General features: G+C 44.9%; 1 protein-coding gene across 1 annotated transcript in view; it reads left to right on the forward strand.

Annotated features, from left to right (window-relative positions):
* Positions 1 to 460: 460 nt before the first annotated feature.
* The window catches only part of NRSN1 (neurensin 1), a 36592-nt gene continuing 9366 nt past the window's right edge, over positions 461 to 27686 (forward strand). The window contains exons 1-2 of the mRNA XM_040432439.1: positions 461 to 571; positions 21653 to 21850. Of these exons, the coding sequence (XP_040288373.1) occupies positions 21662 to 21850 (189 nt within the window). The 5' untranslated portion in view covers positions 461 to 571; positions 21653 to 21661. The remainder of the gene's footprint in view (positions 572 to 21652; positions 21851 to 27686) is intronic.

Consider the following 27686-nt stretch of genomic DNA (forward strand, 5'->3'; position numbering starts at 1 on the left):
GTGCATTACAGGGGTTTTCTGATCCTCAGGATAGGTCATCAGTATCTGATCAGTGGGGCACCAGACACCACCGCCAATTAGCTGTTTGAAGAGGCAGTGGCGGACTCATGGGCACCGCGGCCTCCTCACAGCGCCATCCACTTGGTATTGCAGGTCAGCCCAATTGACTTGAATGGGAATGAATGAGCTGTGGCCTAGGAAGAGCTGATCAGGGGGGTCCCAGAAGGTGGACCCCCATAGACCATACATTAGGGAAACCAATCATAATGTGAACTGGCTTCTATATGTGGTCATGCCGGTGTGAGGCCCCATTATTCTCTTATGGCCCAGTGACATGGAGAAGGAGGGCACTGGGCTGTTCCTATAGCAACCACCAAAGCCTTGCTCCTCATTAGTCCGCCTTTGTCAGCAGACCCTCCCCTCTGGAGGCACGGAGGCTCCACATCACACGAGGCGGCCTCAGTGCGCAGGCACCGGGAGCGGGGCTCGCACATAACACTGGAGAGGCTCAACGGGATGGGACCGGAACAAGGAGAGCCCCGCAGCTAGCAGCCCAGCTCCGCCGGGAAAGGTAACCGAGCCCCTCATTCCTGGCGTGCCACCTGCTTACAGTGCCCCGTGCACCCAGTAAAAGTTGTGGACGGGCGCGGAGAGGGGAGTGTAAACAGATGGTGGCCGGTGACGTCATCGCCTGCGTGCTCTGAGCTGAGGGAGCGATGTCAGCAGCACCATGGAGAGCGCCAGTGAAGGACGAACAGGGGACGGGAGGGCGCAGCTCTGCTCGGGGTATTCACAGGTGGAGCAGAGCTGAGTTTGTCTTTACAGACAGTGTACCCTCTAAGCTGGGTTCTCTGGACTTGAAAGAGTTAAAAAAAAAAAAAGGGCCAAACTCTGCAGCAGGCCTTGTTCATGCTCCTCAGTGTCGTTTAACCCTCTCCTTTCCAGAGCGCTGGTCACTGAGGGGACATCACTTGCCTCTAGTAATAACCTTCTTAGGTGAAAGGTATGACGTAAAGTCATCGTCACAGGCTGACAGACCCGGCTCTGCTTCATCAGGGATAAGGAAAAACTGGTAGGAAGACTACGCAAGGCGTATGCGAGATAGGAGCACTGCCGGACTGGCATCTGTCATGTCTATGATCATTTCATTTCTGATCCGCATTACATACAGGGCTCGTTCACAAGACCGTATGAACGGGTGCGGATCCGCGACCCCGCAAAAATACACAGCATGTCCTATTTATATAGCGCCTGCCATGTGCGATCCACAAAATGCGGAACGCACGCGGCATCCTTGTTTGGACGATCCGCAATTAGCAGACCGCAAAACACTTACGGTCGTGTGAATGTAGCTGTATATATATATGTGTGTATACTGTATGTATATAGGTGTATACTGTATGTATATAGACGTATCTCTATATGTGTGTATACTGTATGTATATAGATGTATCTCCATATGTGTGTGTATACTGTATGTATATAGGTGTATCTCTATATGTGTGTATACTGTATGTATATAGGTGTATCTCTATATGTATATAGGTGTATCTATATCTGTGTGTATATACTGTATGTATATAGGTGTATCTCTATATATGTGTGTATACTGTATGTATATAGGTGTATCTCTATATGTGTGTATATACTGTATGTATATAGGTGTATCTCTATATGTGTGTATACTGTATGTATATAGGTGTATCTATATCTGTGTGTGTATACTGTATGTATATAGGTGTATACTGTATGTATATAGACATATCTCTATATGTGTGTATACTGTATGTATATAGGTGTATCTATATCTGTGTGTATACTGTATGTATATAGGTGTATCTATATCTGTGTGTATACTGTATGTATATAGGTGTATATCTATATATGTGTGTATACTATATGTATATGGGTGTATCTATATCTGTGTGTATACTGTATGTATATAGATGTATCTCTGTATATATGTGTGTATACTGTATGTATATAGGTGTATCTCTATATGTGTGTGTATACTGCATGTATATAGGTGTATCTCTATATATGTGTGTGTATACTGTATGTATATAGGGATATCTATATATGTGTGTATACTGCATGTATATAGGTGTATCTCTATATATGTGTGTGTATACTGTATGTATATAGGTGTATCTCTATATGTGTGTGTATACTGCATGTATATAGGTGTATCTCTATATATGTGTGTGTATACTGTATGTATATAGGGATATCTATATATGTGTGTATACTGCATGTATATAGGTGTATCTCTATATATGTGTATACTGTATGTATATAGGTGTATCTCTGTATATATGTGTGTATACTGTATGTATATAGGTGTATCTCTATATATGTGTGTATACTGTATGTATATAGGTGTATCTATATATGTGTGTGTATACTGTATGTATATAGGTGTATCTCTATATATGTGTGTGTATACTGTATGTATATAGGTGTATCTATATATATATGTGTGTATACTGTATGTATATAGGTGTATCTCTATATATGTGTGTGTATACTGTATGTATATAGGTGTATCTATATATATGTGTGTATACTGTATGTATATAGGTGTATCTATATATCTGTGTTTATACTGTATGTATATAGGTGTATCTCTGTATATGTGTGTGTATACTGCTTGTATATAGGTGTATCTATATATGTGTGTATACTGTATGTATATAGGTGTATCTCTATATGTGTGTGTATACTGTATGTATATAGGTGTATCTCTATGTGTGTATACTGTATGTATATATGTGTATCTCTATATATGTGTGTGTATACTGTATGTATATAGTTGTTTCTCTATATATGTGTGTATACGGTATGTATATTGGTGTATCTCTATATGTGTGTGTATACTGTATGTATATAGGTGTATCTCTATATGTGTGTATATACTGTATGTATATAGGTGTATCTCTATATGTGTGTATACTGTATGTATATAGGTGTATCTATATCTGTGTGTGTATACTGTATGTATATAGGTGTATACTGTATGTATATAGACGTATCTCTATATGTGTGTATACTGTATGTATATAGGTGTATCTATATCTGTGTGTATACTGTATGTATATAGGTGTATCTATATCTGTGTGTATACTGTATGTATATAGGTGTATATCTATATATGTGTGTATACTATATGTATATGGGTGTATCTATATCTGTGTGTATACTGTATGTATATAGATGTATCTCTGTATATATGTGTGTATACTGTATGTATATAGGTGTATCTCTATATGTGTGTGTATACTGCATGTATATAGGTGTATCTCTATATATGTGTGTGTATACTGTATGTATATAGGGATATCTATATATGTGTGTATACTGCATGTATATAGGTGTATCTCTATATATGTGTGTGTATACTGTATGTATATAGGTGTATCTCTATATGTGTGTGTATACTGCATGTATATAGGTGTATCTCTATATGTGTGTGTATACTGCATGTATATAGGTGTATCTCTATATATGTGTGTGTATACTGTATGTATATAGGGATATCTATATATGTGTGTATACTGCATGTATATAGGTGTATCTCTATATATGTGTATACTGTATGTATATAGGTGTATCTCTGTATATATGTGTGTATACTGTATGTATATAGGTGTATATCTATATATGTGTGTATACTGTATGTATATAGGTGTATCTATATATGTGTGTGTATACTGTATGTATATAGGTGTATCTCTATATATGTGTGTGTATACTGTATGTATATAGGTGTATCTATATATATGTGTGTATACTGTATGTATATAGGTGTATCTCTATATGTGTGTATTCTGTATGTATATAGGTGTATCTCTATATATGTGTGTATACTGCATGTATATAGGTGTATCTCTATATATGTGTGTGTATACTGTATGTATATAGGTGTATCTATATATATGTGTGTATACTGTATGTATATAGGTGTATCTATATATCTGTGTTTATACTGTATGTATATAGGTGTATCTCTGTATATGTGTGTGTATACTGCTTGTATATAGGTGTATCTATATATGTGTGTATACTGTATGTATATAGGTGTATCTCTATATGTGTGTGTATACTGTATGTATATAGGTGTATCTCTATGTGTGTATACTGTATGTATATATGTGTATCTCTATATATGTGTGTGTATACTGTATGTATATAGTTGTTTCTCTATATATGTGTGTATACTGTATGTATATAGGTGTATCTCTATATATGTGTGTATACTGTATGTATATAGGTGTATCTCTATATATATATGTGTGTATACTGTATGTATATAGGTGTATCTCTATATATGTGTGTATACTGTATGTATATAGGTGTATCTCTATATATGTGTGTATACTGTATGTATATAGGTGTATCTCTATATATGTGTGTATATACTGTATGTATATAGGTGTATCTCTATATATGTGTGTGTATACTGTATGTATATAGTTGTTTCTCTATATATCTGTGTATACGGTATGTATATTGGTGTATCTCTATATATGTGTGTATACTGTATGTATATAGGTGTATCTCTATATATGTGTGTGTATACTGTATGTATATAGGTGTATCTCTATATGTGTGTATTCTGTATGTATATAGGTGTATCTCTATATATGTGTGTATACTGCATGTATATAGGTGTATCTCTATATATGTGTGTATATACTGTATGTATATAGGTGTATCTCTATATATGTGTGTATACTGTATGTATATAGGTGTATCTCTATATGTATGTGTATACTGTATGTATATAGTTGTTTCTCTATATATCTGTGTATACGGTATGTATATTGGTGTATCTCTATATATGTGTGTATATACTGTATGTATATAGGTGTATCTCTATATATGTGTGTATACTGTATGTATATAGGTGTATCTCTATATATGTGTGTGTATACTGCATGTATATAGGTGTATCTCTATATGTGTGTATACTGTATGTATATAGGTGTATCTCTATATATGTGTGTATACTGTATGTATATAGGTGTGTATACTGTACGTATATAGGTGTATCTCTATATATGTGTGTATACTGTATGTATATAGGTGTATCTCTATGTGTGTATACTGTATGTATATAGGTGTATCTCTATATATGTGTGTATACGGTATGTATATAGGTGTATCTCTATATATGTGTGTGTATACTGTATGTATATAGGTGTATCTCTATGTGTGTATACTGTATGTATATAGGTGTATCTCTATATATGTGTGTATACGGTATGTATATAGGTGTATCCCTATATGTGTATTCTTTATCTATATAGGTGTTTCTCTATATATGTGTGTGTATATATATATATATAATAGCCATCTTGCTCCATCTACTGCAGTCATGTCAAGTAGATGAAGCAGAGCTGAGCAGCAAATTGTTTGCCACAATTTTTTAGTTGTATTGTGATTTTACATAGGACTGCTAAACCCACAGTGTACTATTTGTACAGAGAGAGATCAATATTCTCTATGCCAATACCCTCATAGAGTTAAATGCCAGTGTCCCAGCAGTTCTAGTCATACGTGACGGGTACGGCCACGCGGTTGCCAAAATCAAGAGCAGATGATATAAGCTAGACGTATAGGACAGCTACCACTTCTCTGAATTCACTCCTGGTTTTGGCTTCGAACGCTGCCCCGCGAGTCCTGAGCGCGCGGCCGTATATTCCTACGTTACTGATACATCATACATTTTGGATTTTCCTTCATTTCCAGGTCCAGCGGTCTGTCTGCCTCTGAAGCTGATAGCCGTCAGGATCTGTCGTGGGAAATGGGCTCTGGCAGTTGTCATTTCGTGTGAGGAACGCTGGCTCCTTTGCTAACCTTATTTGCCTGCCTCATTTCTGGGCTTATTAGCGTTCCCGGCGTACAGCTCCTAGTTGCTAAGGAGCGGAGTGATCAGTACTAAAGCTGTATGAATAGCGGTATGACTGGTGCTGGGGGAGGAGGGAGACAAACGGTAGCTTTCTGCCCACCACTTCCTCCCGGCAGAGCTGTTTTTCTCTGTCCCTCCACAGCCCTCGGCCTTTGATTTGACTTTCTGTCTGGATTTTTTTTTTCTATCTTTTCTATTATTTCACGCAATATGAAAACCTTGAATCCAGCATTTTTGTTCGGAAGTGTAGAGAATAAGATCTCATGGCGTTCGGCAGTATTAATAGCGGCAGCTGGCATCAGGTAAATGCCGTCATAGAGAAGCCACTTCCATGCACAGAGCAATTTTATACACTTAGAGGCGGTAGTTCGATATTTACAAGTCCAGGGTTTTCTTATGATGAGGAGTGAAAATCGAATCTAGATCTAGAATAAGCGGTAGGGTACTTTCACACTAGCGTTTTTCTTTTCCAGTGTTGAGTTCCGTCCTAGGGGCTCAAAACCGGAAAAAAACTGATCAGTTTTATCCTAATGCATTTTGAATGGAGACCATTCCGTTCAGGATGCATCAGTTCAGTCCCTCTTCCGTTTTTTGGCCGGAGAAAATACCGCAGCATGCTGCAGTTTTCTCTCCGGCCAAAAATCCTGAACACTGGCCGGATCCGGCATTAATTTCCATTGAAACGTATTAGTGCCGGATCAGGCATTAAGTGTTTCGGAAAAATGGATCTGGCTTTCCAGTCTGCGCATGCGCAGACCTTTAAGAGTGCATAAATACAAAAAAAAATAATAATACCGGATCCGTATTTCCAGATGACACTGGAGAGACAGATCCGGTATTTCAATGCATTTGTCAGACGGATCCGCATCCGGATCCGTCTGACAAATGCCATCCGTTTGCGTCCGAATTGCTGGATCCGGCAGGCGGAATCCTCTTCCGCAAGTGTGAAAGTACCCATACTGAAAGGTTTCCGCTAAGCTGGACAATTTGGAAAGGATAGAGTTAAAACAACACCCCAATAAGGTCTGTGTGCCCCCATACAGATATACCTGTGTGCAGGGTGCGGTATTTTTTAACTCCGTCATTTTCAAAGTGCTCGACTCAGGCTACTTTCACAAATGCGTTTTTTGCTTTCCGGTTTTGAGATGCGGCAGAGGATCTCATAAACCGGGCAAAAACGGTTCTGTTTTGCCCCCATGCATTCTGAATGGAAGGAGAAGAGATCCGGTCAGGATTTCTTCCGTTCCGTCAGCATTTCATTGTGTGACCGGACACAAAACCGTTGCAAGCTGCGGTTTTGTGTCCAGTCATTGAAACTGAAGAAACTGGATCCGTCCCCCGTTGACTTTCAATGTATTTAGTGACAGTCCTGGTTTGTTCTGTTTCGATGTAACACAACCGCAGCCTAACGGAACGGATGTAGCCCGATGTGTAATCAAAATGGAACCGTTTTGGTCAGGTTTTGAGATCCTCTGCCGGATCTCAAAACCGGAAACCAACATGCCTATGTGAAAGTAGCCTTAGAGGGAACAATGGGATTGGTTTAGAAGTGTGGAAAACTAAAGAATTTAGCCCTGCATTTAAAGGGATTGAATCATCAGACAATGGGGGCATATCGCTAGGATATGCCTCTATTGTCTTATAGGTGCGGGTCCCAGCTGTCTATATCGAGAACAGAGCCCCAAAAGTGTTGAGGACGTACTGCGCATGCGCAGCCGCCCTCCATTTATTTTCTATGGGGCCGGCAAAAATATATATATATAATATAATAATAATAATATATATTACATAATATATTTCTGTCGGGCCCATAGAAGTGAATGGGAGCGGTGGCCGGTCATGCATAGTGCACTCCCATTCTCTTCTATGAGGAGCACCCTTGGCCGTGGCCGGATCAGAGTCCTACAGCTACCCCCTTGCGGTGCTCCGTTCCCGATATAGATGCGGGTCCCAGCAATGGGACCCACACCTATAAACAATGGGGTCATATACTAGCGATGCTACCTGGAACCAGGGGTGCAGAGGTAGCAGGCACAGGACATGTATCTGGAACCAGGGGTGCAGAGGTAGCAGACACAGGACATGTATCTGGAACCAGGGGTGCAGAGGTAGCAGACACAGGACATGTATCTGGAACCAGGGGTGCAGAGGTATCAGTCACAGGACATGTATCTGGAACCAGGGGTGCAGAGGTAGCAGACACAGGACATTTATCTGGAACCAGGGGTGCAGAGGTATCAGTCACAGGACATGTATCTGGAACCAGTGGTGCAGAGGTAGCAGTCACAGGACATGTATCTGGAACCAGGGGTGCAGAGATAGCAGTCACAGGACATGTATCTGGAACCAGGGGTGCAGAGGTAACAGTCACAGGACATGTATCTGGAACCAGGGATGCAGAGATAGCAGACACAGGACATGTATCTGGAACTAGGGATGCAGAGGTAGCAGGCACAGAATATGTATCTGGAACCAGGGGTGCAGAGGTAGCAGACATAGGACATGTATCTGGAACCAGGGGTGCAGAGGTAACAGCCACAGGACATGTATCTGGAACCAGGAGTGCAGAGGTAACAGGCACAGGACATGTATCTGGAACCAGGGGTGCAGAGGTAACAGTTTATTTATTTTCTATGGGGCCGGCAAAAATATATATATATAATATAATAATAATAATATATATTACATAATATATTTCTGTCGGGCCCATAGAAGTGAATGGGAGCGGTGGCCGGTCATGCATAGTGCACTCCCATTCTCTTCTATGAGGAGCACCCTTGGCCGTGGCCGGATCAGAGTCCTACAGCTACCCCCTTGCGGTGCTCCGTTCCCGATATAGATGCGGGTCCCAGCAATGGGACCCACACCTATAAACAATGGGGTCATATACTAGCGATGCTACCTGGAACCAGGGGTGCAGAGGTAGCAGGCACAGGACATGTATCTGGAACCAGGGGTGCAGAGGTAGCAGACACAGGACATGTATCTGGAACCAGGGGTGCAGAGGTAGCAGACACAGGACATGTATCTGGAACCAGGGGTGCAGATGTATCAGTCACAGGACATGTATCTGGAACCAGGGGTGCAGAGGTATCAGTCACAGGACATGTATCTGGAACCAGGGGTGCAGAGGTAGCAGACACAGGACATTTATCTGGAACCAGGGGTGCAGAGGTATCAGTCACAGGACATGTATCTGGAACCAGTGGTGCAGAGGTAGCAGTCACAGGACATGTATCTGGAACCAGGGGTGCAGAGATAGCAGTCACAGGACATGTATCTGGAACCAGGGGTGCAGAGGTAACAGTCACAGGACATGTATCTGGAACCAGGGATGCAGAGATAGCAGACACAGGACATGTATCTGGAACTAGGGATGCAGAGGTAGCAGGCACAGAATATGTATCTGGAACCAGGGGTGCAGAGGTAGCAGACATAGGACATGTATCTGGAACCAGGGGTGCAGAGGTAACAGACACAGGACATGTATCTGGAACCAGGAGTGCAGAGGTAACAGGCACAGGACATGTATCTGGAACCAGGGGTGCAGAGGTAACAGTTTATTTATTTTCTATGGGGCCGGCAAAAATATATATATATAATATAATAATAATAATATATATTACATAATATATTTCTGTCGGGCCCATAGAAGTGAATGGGAGCGGTGGCCGGTCATGCATAGTGCACTCCCATTCTCTTCTATGAGGAGCACCCTTGGCCGTGGCCGGATCAGAGTCCTACAGCTACCCCCTTGCGGTGCTCCGTTCCCGATATAGATGCGGGTCCCAGCAATGGGACCCACACCTATAAACAATGGGGTCATATACTAGCGATGCTACCTGGAACCAGGGGTGCAGAGGTAGCAGGCACAGGACATGTATCTGGAACCAGGGGTGCAGAGGTAGCAGACACAGGACATGTATCTGGAACCAGGGGTGCAGAGGTAGCAGACACAGGACATGTATCTGGAACCAGTAGTGCAGATGTATCAGTCACAGGACATGTATCTGGAACCAGGGGTGCAGAGGTATCAGTCACAGGACATGTATCTGGAACCAGGGGTGCAGAGGTAGCAGACACAGGACATTTATCTGGAACCAGGGGTGCAGAGGTATCAGTCACAGGACATGTATCTGGAACCAGTGGTGCAGAGGTAGCAGTCACAGGACATGTATCTGGAACCAGGGGTGCAGAGATAGCAGTCACAGGACATGTATCTGGAACCAGGGGTGCAGAGGTAACAGTCACAGGACATGTATCTGGAACCAGGGATGCAGAGATAGCAGACACAGGACATGTATCTGGAACTAGGGATGCAGAGGTAGCAGGCACAGAATATGTATCTGGAACCAGGGGTGCAGAGGTAGCAGACATAGGACATGTATCTGGAACCAGGGGTGCAGAGGTAGCAGACATAGGACATGTATCTGGAACCAGGGGTGCAGAGGTAACAGACACAGGACATGTATCTGGAACCAGGAGTGCAGAGGTAACAGGCACAGGACATGTATCTGGAACCAGGGGTGCAGAGGTAACAGACACAGGACATGTATCTGGAACCAGGAGTGCAGAGGTAACAGACACAGGACATGTATCTGGAACCAGGGGTGCAGAGGTAGCAGGCACAGAATATGTATCTGGAACCAGGGGTGCAGAGGTAACAGACACAGGACATGTATCTGGAACCAGGGGTGCAGAGGTAGCAGGCACAGGACATTTATCTGGAACCAGGGGTGCAGAGATAACAGACACAGGACATGTATATAGAACCAGGGGTGCAGAGGTAGCAGACACAGGACATGTATCTGGAACCAGGGGTGCAGAGGTAGCAGGCACAGAATATGTATCTGGAACCAGGGGTGCAGAGGTAGCAGACACAGGACATGTATCTGAAACCAGGGGTGCAGAGGTAGCAGACACAGGACATGTATCTGGAACCAGGGATGCAGAGGTAGCAGACACAGGACATGTATCTGGAACCAGGGGTGCAGAGGTAGCAGACACAGGACATGTATCTGGAACCAGGGGTGCAGAGGTAGCAGACACAGGACATTTATCTGGAACCAGGGGTGCAGAGGTAGCAGACACAGGACATGTATCTGGAACCAGGGGTGCAGAGGTATCAGTCACAGGACATGTATCTGGAACCAGTGGTGCAGAGGTAGCAGTCACAGGACATGTATCTGGAACCAGGGGTGCAGAGATAGCAGTCACAGGACATGTATCTGGAACCAGGGGTGCAGAGGTAACAGTCACAGGACATGTATCTGGAACCAGGGATGCAGAGATAGCAGACACAGGACATGTATCTGGAACTAGGGGTGCAGAGGTAGCAGGCACAGAATATGTATCTGGAACCAGGGGTGCAGAGGTAGCAGACATAGGACATGTATCTGGAACCAGGGGTGCAGAGGTAACAGACACAGGACATGTATCTGGAACCAGGAGTGCAGAGGTAACAGGCACAGGACATGTATCTGGAACCAGGGGTGCAGAGGTAACAGACACAGGACATGTATCTGGAACCAGGAGTGCAGAGGTAACAGACACAGGACATGTATCTGGAACCAGGGGTGCAGAGGTAGCAGGCACAGAATATGTATCTGGAACCAGGGGTGCAGAGGTAACAGACACAGGACATGTATCTGGAACCAGGGGTGCAGAGGTAGCAGGCACAGGACATTTATCTGGAACCAGGGGTGCAGAGATAACAGACACAGGACATGTATATAGAACCAGGGGTGCAGAGGTAGCAGACACAGGACATGTATCTGGAACCAGGGGTGCAGAGGTAGCAGGCACAGAATATGTATCTGGAACCAGGAGTGCAGAGGTAGCAGACACAGGACATGTATCTGAAACCAGGGGTGCAGAGGTAGCAGACACAGGACATGTATCTGGAACCAGGGGTGCAGAGGTAGCAGACACAGGACATGTATCTGAAACCAGGGGTGCAGAGGTAACAGACACAGGACATGTATCTGGAACCAGGGGTGCAGAGGTAGCAGACACAGGACATGTATCTGGAACCAGGGGTGCAGAGGTAGCAGACACAGGACATTTATCTGGAACCAGGGGTGCAGAGGTAGCAGACACAGGACATGTATCTGGAACCAGGGGTGCAGAGGTATCAGTCACAGGACATTTATCTGGACTAGGAGTGCAGAGGTATCAGTCACAGGACATGTATCTGGAACCAGGGGTGCAGAGGTAACAGACACAGGACACGTTTCTGGAACCAGGGGTGCAGAGGTAGCAGACACAGGACACGTATCTGGAACCAGGGGTGCAGAGATAGCAGGCACAGAATATGTATCTGGAACCAGGGGTGCAGAGGTACCAGACACAGGACATGTATCTGGAACCAGGGGTGCAGAGGTAGCAGGCACAGGACATGTATCTGGAACCAGGGGTGCAGAGGTACCAGACACAGGACACGTATCTGGAACCAGGGGTGCAGAGATAGCAGGCACAGAATATGTATCTGGAACCAGGGGTGCAGAGGTAACAGGCACAGGACATGTGTCTGGAACCAGAGGTGCAGAGGTAACAGACACAGGACATGTATCTGGAACCAGGGGTGCAGAGGTAACAGTCACAGGACATGTGTCTGGAACCAGGGGTGCAGAGATAGCAGACACAGGACATGTATCTGGAACCAGGGGTGCAGAGGTAACAGGCACAGGACATGTATCTGGAACCAGGGGTGCAGAGGTAGCAGACACAGGACATGTATCTGGAACCAGGGGTGCAGAGGTAACAGGCACAGGACATGTATCTGGAACCAGGGGTGCAGAGATAGCAGACACAGGACATGTACCTGGAACCAGGGGTGCAGAGATAGCAGTCACAGGACATGTATCTGGAACCAGGGGTGCAGAGATAGCAGTCACAGGACATGTATCTGGAACCAGGGGTGCAGAGATAGCAGACACAGGACATGTATCTGGAACCAGGGGTGCAGAGATAGCAGACACAGGACATGTATCTGGAACCAGAGGTGCAGAGGTAACAGACACAGGACATGTATCTGGAACCAGGGGTGCAGAGGTAACAGTCACAGGACATGTGTCTGGAACCAGGGGTGCAGAGATAACAGACACAGGACATGTATCTGGAACCAGGGGTGCAGAGATAGCAGGCACAGGACATGTATCTGGAACCAGGGGTGCAGAGGTAACAGACACAGGACATGTATCTGGAACCAGGGGTGCAGAGGTAGCAGCAACAGGTTCCAGTACCTTAGGGAGCCCAGAGGCCCCTGTGCCACAGAAGGAGACACCAGTATTATGAATAGCATGTAAAATGTAGAGCAGATAACCAGTGGCACTACACCAAACCTAAAATTGTCAGGATGCGACTGCCGAGGAGTGGTGCCTCACGGAGGTGCTCAGCTTGTAGCTGCAGTGAGCATATGTGATAAAAAGAAAAAGAAAACAAAACGAGCGGCACTCACCGTTGATAGGCAGGTTACTTTATTCCATGGCAGGAGGGGGGTGCAAGGGTTGCAGATACAGCAGCAAATAAGCAACAGCCGTTTCGCGCGTGTATGCGCTTCTTCTGGCTTTTCCAGAAGAAGCGCATACACGCGCGAAACGGCTGTTGCTTATTTGCTGCTGTATCTGCAACCCTTGCACCCCCCTCCTGCCATGGAATAAAGTAACCTGCCTATCAACGGTGAGTGCCGCTCGTTTTGTTTTCTTTTTCTTTTTACCAGTATTATGAATAGCACTTGGTTGACAGGACCCTATGACAGATTTTGCATTAGGGTCAGTGAGCTCCAATGGAAATAAGCATATATTTCATACAGCATGGAGGGCCACAATGGTACAGGAACTACACTGCAAACTTTCAGCAGCCATTAAAAACTCCTGCACAAACCATTTAAAGGGGTCCTCTAAGATAGCTCATCAGTATGAAGCTATATGAAGAGGCCACGTTGCTTCATGAGCACTTATGCCTCTTCCTAGCATATGTGACACCACGTTCTTTAGTCATATGGCCTAGTTGTGGCTCAGCTCCAAATGAATGGGGCTGAGCTGTAATACCAAGCACGGCCGCTATGCAGTGGACTTGGTATGCTGTGCGGAGTCCGCGGCACTCATGGGAGCACTGCGGCCTCCTCCAAAAGCTGATCGGCGGGGGGGCCAAGAGTCAGACCCCTGCTATTCTATATTTATGACCTCCCCTGAGAATAGTCATCAATATGTAAATCCCAGAGAACCCCTTTAAGGTTCTCAAAGCTCACTGGGGCACATTTATTGACACTTTTGTGGTGTAAAAAAGTTGTATATTGTGGCACATGCCATATTTGCACCAGATTTGAAACTTCTCAATCTTCTGGGAACTTTTCAAAAGCTTAACAAGACGTGGTGTGGCTTCCTGTGACCCGTCAGAAAAATCTGGCTCGTGACTGGTGCAGATTAAAACTTCTGGCACATGGACTGCAGGGAAGATCCGCCAAATTTATTAAGAGGCCCCTGCGCATAACAGATCCATCTTGGAAATATAACCTAGGTGAGGGCAGGGGTTGGTGCATTGTTCAGGGTCAGTACTGACGTTGTTCACCATAAGGCCCCTACACACAAATTTGCTCTGGTTTTTTTGCACACTAGAAACTGCTTACATTTATTCTATGCCACATGCTTTTTTTAGCGGGATTTTTAAATGTAAAGAACTGTGTGAATCATGTTTTTTTCTGGTATTTTTCCCAATAGAGAAGCAGATACCAAAAAGCCAGAAAAACACCAAAAGCTTTAACATTTAGCGTTTAAAGGGCATCTGTTAGCAGATTTGTACCTATGACACTGGATGACCTGTTACATGTGTACTTGGCAGCTGAAGAAATCTGTGTTGGTCCCATGTCCATATGTGTCTTCATTACTGAGAAAAATGATGTTTTAATATATTTAAATGAGCCTCTAGGAGCAACGAGGGCGTTACCGTTACACCTAGAGGCTCCGCTCTCTTTACAACTGCTGCACCCTCTGCACTTTGATTGACAGGACCAGTTGTGATCACATTTACACTGCCTGGTCCTGTCAATCAAAGTGCAGGGGGCACGACAGTTGCAGAGAGAGCTAAGGCTGTAGGTGTAACAACAACGCCCCCGTTGCTCCTAGAGCCTCTTTTTCATATATCAAAACATCATTGTTCTCAGCAATGTGGGCACATATGATCATGGGATGCGCCGACCAAACAGTCAATTATTATGAAGGGACCGGTTCTTCCCAATAACTGCCTGCTTATGAGTCGAGGAAAGAGCCAAATTTCCATGCAGCAATCACCTCTACTGTATGGAGATGAGTGATTTATAACTGCATTTACACAGTACGATCTGCTGCCCAGAAGTGATTGAGATGTCCCCATGAAAGATCATTTCACCCCACGAATGAGCGTTTTGCTCTTTCATCAAGAGATCTGCGACACCTTTACACTGGGAATCACCATTCATTCCCAATAATTGACCTGACAGTTGTGCTGTGTAAATCCCTCACTCTTCCTCAATCTAGTCCTGTCAGACTGAGTGAGATTTGAAAAGCACTTAAGGGTATGAGACTGAACCGCATCCCAAAGCTCTTGCCAATGGGAACACTCCCAAAAATTGTGGAATATGTCAGAATGATTTTGATGACATTTCGGCACAAGCATAGCAACCTGAAGAAGACATTAGAAGACATTCCAAGGGAGTACTATAACCCCTGTGAAGAATCAGACGGGCCACGTCTTGAGAGTTACTAGCGGGGACAGTTTTTGTAAACTGCCAAGTGGCTTCCAAAACCATTATAACATCTAGGGATTTGTGACACCCTCTTGGAGGGACCAGGGGAACACTTGGACCTTGCCTGTAGACCGTACACCCAGATGTTTGACCTGGACACGCCCTTGTGGTCATGTATGTCTTGTGGACACTTAGTTCATCCAGAGTTGATGTAGCTACGCAATTGTGGAAGGATAAACTATTTCCCACGAAATAAGAGAAACTTTTCACAAGCGGCACTATACGATAAAACATGATATCTAAAATCAGTCATATCCACCAGTAACACAACCCTGTAAGATAATCCCCGGTATATGTTCATAGAATTGTTTAGGAAATTCCACTACCTAGTAGCTGCAAACAGTGGTTAGAGGCTATATGATGTACACTCCTGAGGGAGCAATTAAGATTCATGTAGTTAAAAGGTATTTTAAAAGTTACCGTAACTTTCTTCTTCATACCACTAAGTGCAATGCACATTGTGCTGAATGGAACCCTTGAGAATACAACTACAGCTTTAATGAAATCTTAGAAGCTAAGGAGGCTTAATTACTTATAAAGGAGGAATAAGGAAAACTACTGGTAAAGCCACATGATATGCCATAAACGCCTCGTAGGGCAGTATTTCACTTCTGAACCAACGCTTGCACCAGGGGCGGCTATGATGGTGCACGACCATTGCAGAGCAAGAAGCACTCAGCTCTTTAGGGTACTTTCACACTTGCGTTTTTCTTTTCCGGCATAGAGGTCCGTCCTAGGGGCTCAATACCGGAAAAGAACTGATCAGTTTTATCCCCATGCATTCTGAATGGAGAGTAATCCGTTCAGGATGCATCAGGATGTCTTCAGTTCAGTCTTTTTGACTGATCAGGCAAAAGATAAAAACGCAGCATGCTACGGTTTTATCTCCAGCGAAAAAAAGTGAAGACTTGCCTGAATGCCGGATCCGGCATTTTTTTTCCATAGGAATGTATTAGTGCCGGATCCGGCATTCAAAATACCGGAATGCCGGATCCGTCCTTCCGGTCTGCGCATTCGCAGACCGAAAAGAAGGTGGGAAAAATAAATGCCGGATTCGTTTTGCCGGATGACACTGGAAAGACATATCCGGCATTTCAATGCATTTTTAAGACTGATCAGGATCCTGATCAGTCTTACAAATGCCATCAGTTTGCATACGTTTTGCCGGATTCGGCAGGCAGTTGCGGCGACGGAACTGCTTGCCGGATCACTCTGCCGCAAGTGTGAAAGTAGCCTTAGGGTGACCTGGAATTAATGAAAAGTAGGGGGTCAGTTATCAAACTGGTGTAAAGTAGAACTGGCTTAGTTGCCCATAGCAACCAATCAGATTCCAACTTACATTTTGGACATCTCCTTTGGAAAATGAAAGGAGGAATATGGTTGCTATGAGACAATAAGGCAGTTCTATGTTACACCAGTTTGATAAATGACCCCCCCCCCCCTAGTCTTTAAATGGAAGGGATTCAACATGGTTTCCAAAGTAGAGGCAGAGGCGGGTATAATAAATATATATTATAATAAAATATAAAAGAAAAAATAATAAAAACACTACTGGCCAGGCCAGTCCTGTGCAGGCACTCTTATGGTCCTGCCAGTCTTTGTTTACAGGAGGCTGGCGCATCAGTGGTCATGTACCATACTACTGGCAGGAGGATGGCACGTGACAGCTAAGGCAGGCCACTGATTGGCTACATAGGTCACATGCTGTTTGTAAACAAAGACCAGGTGAACCGCCAGAGGACCTGCACTGGAGTGATGGCGGACAGGGGGGAAATTGGATATCTTTCTTAATAAAAGTCACAGATTATTGTAGAAAAACAACACGTTTATACCTTTGTTGCATGCTATTTGCTCCCTTTTTTTTTACCATAAGGCAGTACGTGAATAGTGATTTTATTGACCCAATTAAATCATATAGAAAACCTTGCAATTTTCATGCTATTCATTGAGTAAAAATGTCTGCATTAGGCCCCATCGCCCTATCATCAATCCTATTAACCTAAGAATATTATCAGACAGTCTTATGCAGATACTAAGATTTCAAGTCTCATGTTTTATTCCAAATGTCACTGCAATGATGTCTCATGATGAACCACATTTTTTCCATGGCAATAAGCATTATTATTGCACTCAATGGACTTTATGTATTACAACTTTTACAAGGGAAAAGAGACATCATTGACCATTGCAAGCAACTTCAGTTCTAGTTTCTTTTTTTTATTGCCCTATTCGGCTACTATGGACAGTTTAATATAGGAGGAGTTTGCAAAAAGAAGCAAATACAGCTTTGAAGACATATTTTTATCTCTTCACTATTTCATTTATCCATTGGTCTCACTGACCAGGTTACATACCTTAACTGCACTACCACCAATTACTAATCCTACAGCCTAAGCACAAGCAGAAATAAATAGGGTGGAGAATGGTCATATTTGACCGCTTTTATCCTTTAAAAATAATACTCATGTTGGGGAGCCTTTCTCCCTTGTAGAACCCAGGGATCATGGGTGGACTGGCCATAGACCCTAAAGGGAAATTTCCCGGTGGACTGGTGCACAAGGGGTCACCTCACGGCCGCCAGCCGTTGGAAGTAATAATCTGATGCTCCCCTCCTGAATTTTAAGGGTTTCTCCGGGTTCAGAGCTGAACCTGGACATATCTCTGTTTTCACCCAGACATTCCCTTGATATGAGCATCTGAGCATTTTCGGGCTGCAACGATTAATCAAAGTTATCGATAATATTCGATAACGGGATTCGTTGTTGACGAATCCCGTTATCGAATAATCGGCCGATTCGTTGCTATGCGGGCGGGAGCGGGCGGTTTACTTTAACTTTAAATCAGCGCATCTTTATTACCTTACAATGAAGCTCCAGTAACAGGCAGAGCGGGCGGCGGCGTAACGTCACTTACTCACGTGACGCGCCTGCTTCATTCATAAAGTGGGCAGAGCAGTGCCTGTTACTGGAGCTTCATTGTAAGGTAATAAAGATGCGCTGATTTAAAGTTAAAGTAAAGGTTACTGCCGGGCCAGGGCTGTTATGGGGTTGGGGATCTGTGGATGGCACTGTTATGGGGGATCTGTGGATGGCACAGTTATGGGGGGCATCTGTGGATGACACATATAGCATAAAATGCTATATAGTGTTATCCATAGATCCCCCATAGCATGGTCATCCACAGATCCCCTTCATAACAGTGTCATCCACTGGTCCCCCTCCCCATAACAGTGTCATCCACAGGTCCCCCTCCCCATAACAGTGCCATCCAAAAATCCCCCTCCCATAACAGTGCCATCCACAGATCCCCTCCATAACAGTGCCATCCACAGATCCCCCCATAACAGTGTAATCCACAGATCCCCCATAACAGTGTAATCCACAGATCCCCCATAACAGTGTCATCCACAGATCCCCCATAACAGTGCATCCACAGATCCCCCCCATAGCAGTGCATCCACAGATCCCCATTAACAGCGCCATCCACAGATCCCCCATAACAGTGCCATCCACAGATCCCCCATAACAGTGCCATCCACAGATCCCCCCATAACAGTGCCATCCACAGATCCCTCATAACAGTGCCATCCACAGATCCCTCATAACAGTGCCATCCACAGATCCCGCATAACAGTGCCATCCACAGATCCCCCATAACAGTGTCATCCACAGATCCCCCATAACAGTGCCATCCACAGATCCCCCCATAACAGTGCCAGCCACAGATCCCCCATAACAGTGCCATCCACAGATCCCCTATAACAGTGTCATCCACAGAGCCCCCATAACAGTGTCATCCACAGATCCCCCATAACAGTGCCATCCACAGATCCCCCATAACAGTGCCATCCACAGATCCCCCATAACAGTGTCATCCACAGATCCCCCATAACAGTGTCATCCATAGATCCCCCCTATAACAGTGCCATCCACAGATCCCCCATAACAGTGCCAGCCACAGATCCCCCATAACAGTGCCATCCACAGATCTCCCATAACAGTGCCATCCACAGATCCCCCATAACAGTGCCATCTACAGATCCCCTATAACAGTGTCATCCACAGATCCCCCCCATAACAGCGCCATCCACAGATCCCCCATAACAGTGCCATCCACAGATCCCCCATAACAGTATCATCCACAGATCCCCCCCATAACAGCGCCATCCACAGATCCCCCATAACCGTGTCATCCACAGATTCCCCATAACAGTGTCATCCACAATTTGTTTTAATATGGCCTTTGAACATAATTTTTCAAGTAAAATCAAATAAACCCCTTTTTTTGTCATTTTGGTGTTTTTTCCCGATTAATCGAAGAAATTATCGACAACTAATTGATTATTCTAATAATTGTTAGCTGCAGCCCTAGAGCATTTCATGCAAAGGCTTTTTTTGGAGATCCGGTGACATACTGAGCTTTCTATGGGGAAAGCTAGGCTGAGGCTTCCACCTAGAAGTGAGCCTGTTGACGTCACCGGCACTAATGGGTGGTCTTTAGCGCTGCCCTAGCCTTTAAAACGGTTAGGGAAGCGCTAAAGCCGGCCCAGTGCCGGTGATGTAACCAGCAACACTGCTAGGTGGAAGCCTCCGCCTAGCACTGTAAAAACATAAACAAAAAGACCCTGGCGCCACAGAGGGGCAACTTTTGGGGAGGTATTTTGTGCTGCTGAGGCGGTATATTGTGCTGTACTATGCTATTTGGTTCTGCTGGGGCTATATATTGTGTTGTACTGTGGTATTTGGTTGTGCTGGGGCAGTATATTCTGCTGTACTGTGGTATTTAGTTCTGCTGGGGCAGTATATTTTGCTGTACTGTGGTATTTGGTTCTGCTGGGGCAGTATATTGTGCTGTACTGTGGTATTCGGCCCTGGTAAGGCAGTATATTGTGCTGTACTTTGCTATTTGGTTCTGCTGGGGCACTATATTGTGCTGTACTGTGGTATTCGGCTCTGGTGGGGCAGTATATTGTGCTGTACTGTGGTATTTGGTTCTGCTTGGGCAGTATATTGTGCTGTACTGTGGTATTTGGCTTTGCTGGGGCAGTATATTGTGCTGTACTTTGCTATTTGGTTCTGCTGGGGCAGTATATTGTGCTGTACTTTGCTATTTGGTTCTGCTGGGGCAGTATATTGTGCTGTACTTTGGTATTCGGCTCTGGTGGGGCAGTATATTGTGCTGTACTGTGGTATTTGGCTCTGGTGGGGCTGTATTTTGTGATGCACTGTGGTATTCTGCATTACTGGGGTTGTATAATGTGCCAAAATATAATATTACTGGGCCCGCCTACTTGTGTTGAACCTGCCTTCTGCCAATTTAGGTTCGACTACAAAATAGGGCCACTTTTAGTTTTTCCAGGGCCACTTTAAGTTCCCAGTCTGCCCCTGCCAGGGATCCTTGGAACCCAACCTAAAACAGTGGTTACTTTTAAAAGTGTAGTGGGGAAAAAGTTTTAAATTCATGGAAATGATAGCCCCGGTGAAAAGACTTCCTGCTAGAGCCCAGTTGTCAGAGGCACCCAGGAAGTTAGGGTCTTCTGACAGGGGTCTGATTATACATAGATGTGTAGGAGTCTCCGGTACAGAACTATATAAGGCCAGCTTCACATATATGCGCCAGTCCGGCGAGGTGTAGAAAACACCAGAGGGAAACTGAAGCTAGAACTCACGCCATAGTTTTCTATGGGATCCTTCATATTCACGACGCCAGTTGTCAAATTGCGCCAGACAGAAAAACGCTGCATGAAGCGTATTCCTGTCTGGAGCTATCAGTGGATAAGTCTGTGCACTGACGTGTAGCACACATCTATCAGTCATGTCCAACCCCCGGCCCGGACACAACTAGTACATGTGAATGGGGCCTTACTCCTACTATATATCCACAGTCTAATGTAAAAACCTATACGTGAATAAAATGATTTTTTTCATACAATATTCCCTAAATGTTTTTTATTTCAGTTCGTAAGGATGAGTGCGTGCGCTGACATCTGTGGGTCCAAGCAGTCACAAAATACTCCTGAAGGAGGTTACCATCGCTATGGAGTTCGGTCCTATCTGCACCAATTTTATGAGGACTGCACAGCTTCAATATGGGAATATGATGATGATTTTCAGATACAGAGATCGCCAAGTAGGTGGAGCTCTATTATCTGGAAGGTAAGCAAGCCTCCTTGTAAGATAGACACAACACATACTGTACGCTGCTACACACAATTGTTGTTTTTTTGCCTTGAAGTAAAAAAGAAGAAAAATACATATTTTGTTAAATTTAGTATTTCTTCTCCCATTTCCTATGACTGCAATCTGCTTTTGGACGCTACTGAAAACATGTGGTGCTTTAAAAGATCAAGGAATAGTAGATACTCTTAACCTAGGAGAGCCCTTATCAAATCTCTGCCAAGTATTACATCGATTTTAGCCATGTCGAAATACAGTGTTAAACAGTAGCCTTTGGTTCTGACCCCACAGTTATCTACATTTAAAGGGTTTCTGTCATCAGAAAAATCGTTATGTAGCTGGCTGATATTAGCGATGTGCTAGTGTCAGCAGAACATAACGGGATGACTTATATCTCCCTGCCTGCCGCCGTTCGCGCTAAATAATGACTTTTATAATATGCAAATGAGCCTCTAGGTGCAAGTGGGGCGTTGCTGCAGCACCTAGAGCAGTGATGGCGAACCTATGGCACGGGTGCCAGAGGCGGCACTCAGAGCCCTCTATATGGGCACCCACGCCCTGGAAAAAGTCTATGGCATCATCCCCAGGACACACTATGAACAGCACAGGCAGCGCATTAAATGTAGGCTATTAATCTATTATAGATAAATGATAAAGGACATGAAAGATATATTATATTGGTATTTAGGTTAAATTGCCGTGTCGGCACTTTGCGATAAATAAGTGGGTATTTGGGTATTTGGTTGCAGTTTTAGGCACTTGGTCTCTAAAAGGTTCACAAGTACTGACCTAGAGGCTCCGTCCTCTCAGTTTGGCACGCCCTTGTAAAGGTGATTGACATCCTCGGTCTCCTCCGTGACCCGCAAATCCTGCGCCTGCGCCGTCCATTTTAGTATTAGGGGCAGGCACAGTGAGTGAAGGACGGCAGCAGGCAAGCCTCCTTCACTCACTGCACCTGCGCCTAATACTAAAATGGACGGCGCGGGATTTGCGGGGCACAGAGGAGACCGAGGATGTCAATCACCTTTACATGGGCGTGCCAAACGGTGAGAGGACGGAGCCTCTAGGTGCTGCAGCAACGCCCCACTAGCACCTAGAGGCTTATTTGCATATTATAAAAGTCATTATTTAGCGCGAACGGCGGCAGGCAGGGAGATATAGGTCATCCCGTTATGTTCTGCTGACACTAGCACATCGCTAATATCAGCCAGCTACATAACGATTTTTCTGTGTGTCCTCTCCTTCTCTGATCGTCCCAATTCCTGTCAGGGAAGCGATCAGAGAAGGAGCTTTGTCAGAATCCACTCACCACAAACGTTTTAACCCCTTCAGTCTCAAAACGTCTTCTGTGCCCCAATCAGTGACACAGATCAGTTCTGTGCTTCATCTGTCATCAGCCGTCATCTGTCATCATCAGTTCTGTGCCTCATCCCCTGCCTCACACATAATTTGCCACTGTTCTGTGCCTGATTTGTCCCAGTCAGTGACAGATCAGTCCTGTCCAGTCCTGTCATCATCACCTCATCCAGACACCTGTCACTCCAGCCTGTCTGTCTGTCAAAACACCTGTCACTTCCACCTGTCTGTCCATCAAGACACCTATCACTCCAGCCTGTCCGTCAGTCAAGACACCTGTCACTCCAGCCTGTCCGTCCGTCAAGACACTTGTCACTCCAGCCTGTCCGTCAAGACACCTGTCACTCCAGTCTATCCGTCCGTCAAGACACCTGTCACTCCAGCCTGTCCGTCCGTCAAGACACTTGTCACTCCAACCTATCCGTCCGTCAAGAAACCTGTCTCTCCAGTCTATCCGTCCGTCAAGACAACAGTATCTCTAGTCTATCCGTCCGTCAAGACACCTGTCACTCCAGCCTGTCCGTCCGTCAAGACACTTGTCACTCCAACCTGTCCGTCCATCAAGAAACCTGTCACTCCAGTCTATCCGTCCGTCAAGAAACCTGTCACTCCAGCCTGTCCGTCCGTCAAGACACTTGTCACTCCAACCTGTCCGTCCATCAAGAAATCTGTCACTCCAGTCTATCCGTCCGTCAAGAAACCTGTCACTCCAGTCTATCCGTCCGTCAAGACACCAGTCACTCCAGCCTGTCCGTCCGTCAAGACACTTGTCACTCCAGCCTGTCCGTCCATCAAGACACCTGTCACTCCAGTCTATCCGTCCGTCAAGACACCTGTCACGCCAGCCTGTCCATCCATCAAGACACCTGTCACACCAGCCTGTCCGTCCGTCAAGACACCTGTCACACCAGCCTGTCCGTCCGTCAAGACACCTGTCACACACTCCCAAGTTACATAATATTTTTTTTTAAATAACCCTGTCACTATGTGTGCCATCCTTCTGTGTGTACATACTGGTGTCCTGTGCTTGAGTGGCACCATTCTGTAAAATATAAGTCTCCTATGCCCCATGTGGATTTGTGCCACCTATAACAGTAAAATAATACATTAATTAACCCCTTTTCTGCCGCAATAAGGATATTGGCACTACTCTGTGCCCCATACTAGACCCCTGTATATCATTTTCAGCCTCCTGAGGCTCATCCCCAGCCATCTATGCTACCTGTGACACCTGTCAATAACTGCCAAGTGACTCAGGGAGTTTTTATCCTAAACGATATACCGGATTTTAGTTCGCTGTTAAAAAATAAAAATAAAATCTACGTTAGTTTACAGTTTAAAATGACTAAATGGCTTTTCACTGCTGAAGAGGCATATGCCGTGCTTTTTGAGGACACTCACTCCAACAGTGGAGATGAAGTGACATTTTTAGTTTCATCTTTCTCAAATGATTCATCTAATGATGAACCCCCTCGTAGGCGTCCTAGCGGTAGTGCGCAGTCACAGCCCCGTACAAGTGACTCTTCATGGGTCCCCACAGATTACTATGTTCCCTAGGTGCCTGAATTTACATCCACTCCAGGCATCAAATCAAACCCAAGTGTCACTATATAATGCCTTTGTCATCCATAGAACAGCAGGTCCTGGGGGGACCTTCTTGGAATTTCAGGAAAAAAAGAATTAAAAAAAGAATTTTTGGCGTTCAGGAAGGAGAGGGCAGTATTTCAGTCAGCAGTGCTTCTGGGGTCTCAAGAATAATACATGGGCACCACAGAATAAAAAGGCGATTCAAAAAAGGTGTCGAGTTTGCTCGGTTAGAGGGATTTGGAAAGACACTACTCACTACTGTGGGACCTGCCCCTCTAAACCGGGCCTCTGCATTGGAGAATGCTTTCAAGTTTATCACACCTCCACTGATATCCATTAAGTAAATTTAATTCATTTCCTAATTAATCCATGGGAAGACATTTTCAGTTTAGCATTTTTCCATTTGGCAATCCAATGGCTTCCCCCCCCCCCCCCCCAAAAAAAAAAAAAATCTTAAAAATTCCCATTATACCTCTAGATGAATACATTGAAGGGTGTCTTTTTATAAAATGGGGCATTTCTTCAATTTCCTTTTATGTTCTGGCACACTTAGAGCCTCGTTTTTGTGGTTTTCACTGTCGGGGGGCCTCAGGGTGTCTTCAAATGCGACATGGTGCCTGAAAATTATTCCAGCAAAATCTGCCCTCCAAAAGCAACACGGTGTTCTTCCCATTCTGAGCCCTGCTGTGCGCCCATACAGCAGGCTACAAGCACATATGGGGTGTTTCCTGAATGGGGAGAAAATGGGGAACACATACTGGAGTGCATTTTCTCCTTTAACCCCTTGTGGGGGAAAAATGGAGTCTGCTAGTAATTTATTTTTTCACAAATGTGTGCTTTGAAATCCTTTAACAAGTGTTTCTGCCTTCTATGAGACACCTGTTTGCTGAAAAGTACCCTTTCCACCACTTAAAATATTCGTACGGGGGTGCTCTTTCCAAAATGAGGTCACTTCTTGGGGTTTTTAATTTCTGGGGACCTCAGGAATCTTTTAAATGCGACATGGCACCTAAAATCAATGTCTGCCAATTCAGGTCAGCAAAATCCATATGTTCCTGTTTGACTCTAGAGCCCTGCTGTGCGCCCATACATAATTTTTTGGGCACATATGGGGTGTTGCCAAGGGGCGTGGCCTGGCCATGGAGGAGTAGAGACGCACATCATCTCGGCTCCTGCCTCTGGATTTCTTGAGAGACCCTTACCTATATCTCCAACATCGCTGCACTCCTCAAAATGGTGGTGAGAAAAAAGAAAAGTACACAGGCAACCCTTAATCAGCTAGAATCCACTCAGTCGCAAGGCATTGAGAGATTCCTAAGCGTGGGATCGCAACACTTACCTCCTGCACGATTTTCCTGGGAGTCCCCTACAGATGAACGCGCAGAAACCACCGCGTCCGACGCTCATTCAGAGGCCCTGCTGATCAGGATGGAGAGGCGTCATGCTCTGCAGAGCTGACGACAAATGTAACAGGGATGAAGCCAATGCAAGTGACACCCGCGCCATCGTCATGCGGCTCGTTGCCTGAAGCGCGGGAAACCGCCATCATTCAATCTGCTTCAGATGAACTGAGCGGGGAGGAGTGGGAGAACTCTCAGTTATATGAGTCCTGTATTTACAGCCCTCCAACTCACATGGCTTCCCCTGTATCCCTCACGGGAAAATCTAAAAATGTGACCCACATTACTCCACAACATGTAGTAGAGAAATCTACCTTCACAGAGCTGAGGGACCTTCACGCACGACTCTCTTCCATACCTACCAAAGACGATATGGAATCATATATCTCCATATTAGAGAAAGTATACAGGGCAGAGGTTAATAATATTGAAACAGAAATGCTCTCTCTGGGAGAAAAAGTGTAAGAGATAGAGCAATCTATAGTGGCTGTGGCAGCTAAACAAGATGCACAGGACTTTGTCTCAGAATCTCACACTTTTCAGTTACAATATCTCGCCGACATGCTGGATGATATGGAAAATAGAGGAAGGCGTAATAATGTTAGAGTGAGAGGTCTTCCTGAAACAGTGGCTTCTAAGGACCTGGACAGCACTCTACATTCCATTTTCAATACTCTTCTGGTAGTCCCCCAAGATACACCTTTGGAACTTGACAGGGCTCATCGCGCATTGGGACCGAAACCTACCGATTCTGACAGAACAAGAGATGCCATATGTCGGGTGCATCACTATAAAAAGAAAGCGATCATCATGCAAAAGGCTGGGGAGGCTGGTCAAGTGCAATAACAGGGTACCCCCATACAAATCCTATCAGACCTTTCACGCCTTACACTATTGAAAAGCCCTGCGCCCCCTTCTGTCTGTGCTGCAACAACGCAAAATTGATTATACATGGGAATTTCCCTTCCGCCTGCCGGTTCGCCTAAATGATCAAATAGTGACACTCTGTCACCCCAGAGACCTACCAACCTTCTCTGCAGCTGTGGGCATACCACCAGTTAAAATCTCAGAGTGGCCGTCTCTTCCAGATGACACCAGGATGGATTTAACCCCGATGCCACAAAGGGAGCCCAGATCAACTAGCCGAAAGATCCGGCATATCACCAGAGGTCAGGGCTTGCGGGGCGAGACAGCCGAAGTTCCTGCAGAATAGAGCAAACAGGCTTTCCAGTTGCACAGTCCCAGACGTGAACTTTTCTCACAACCTGCCCAATACACTTCATTTTGAAGCAGACTTTGAACTCTGAGCCCTATGTTTTTGTTTTCAACCAATTTAGTTAGCTCAGAGTTTAGATGATATAGCTCATAACTAGTGTATAGTTATTGATTGTATGTGCCAGATATACAGCGATAACATGTATTTAATTACTACAATTCCTTTGGGTTGGTTCATTTTTGGGGGGTTTGGCTTT

The sequence above is a fragment of the Bufo bufo genome, chromosome 5 (genome assembly GCF_905171765.1).
Source record: "Bufo bufo chromosome 5, aBufBuf1.1, whole genome shotgun sequence".
NCBI lineage: Eukaryota > Metazoa > Chordata > Amphibia > Anura > Bufonidae > Bufo > Bufo bufo.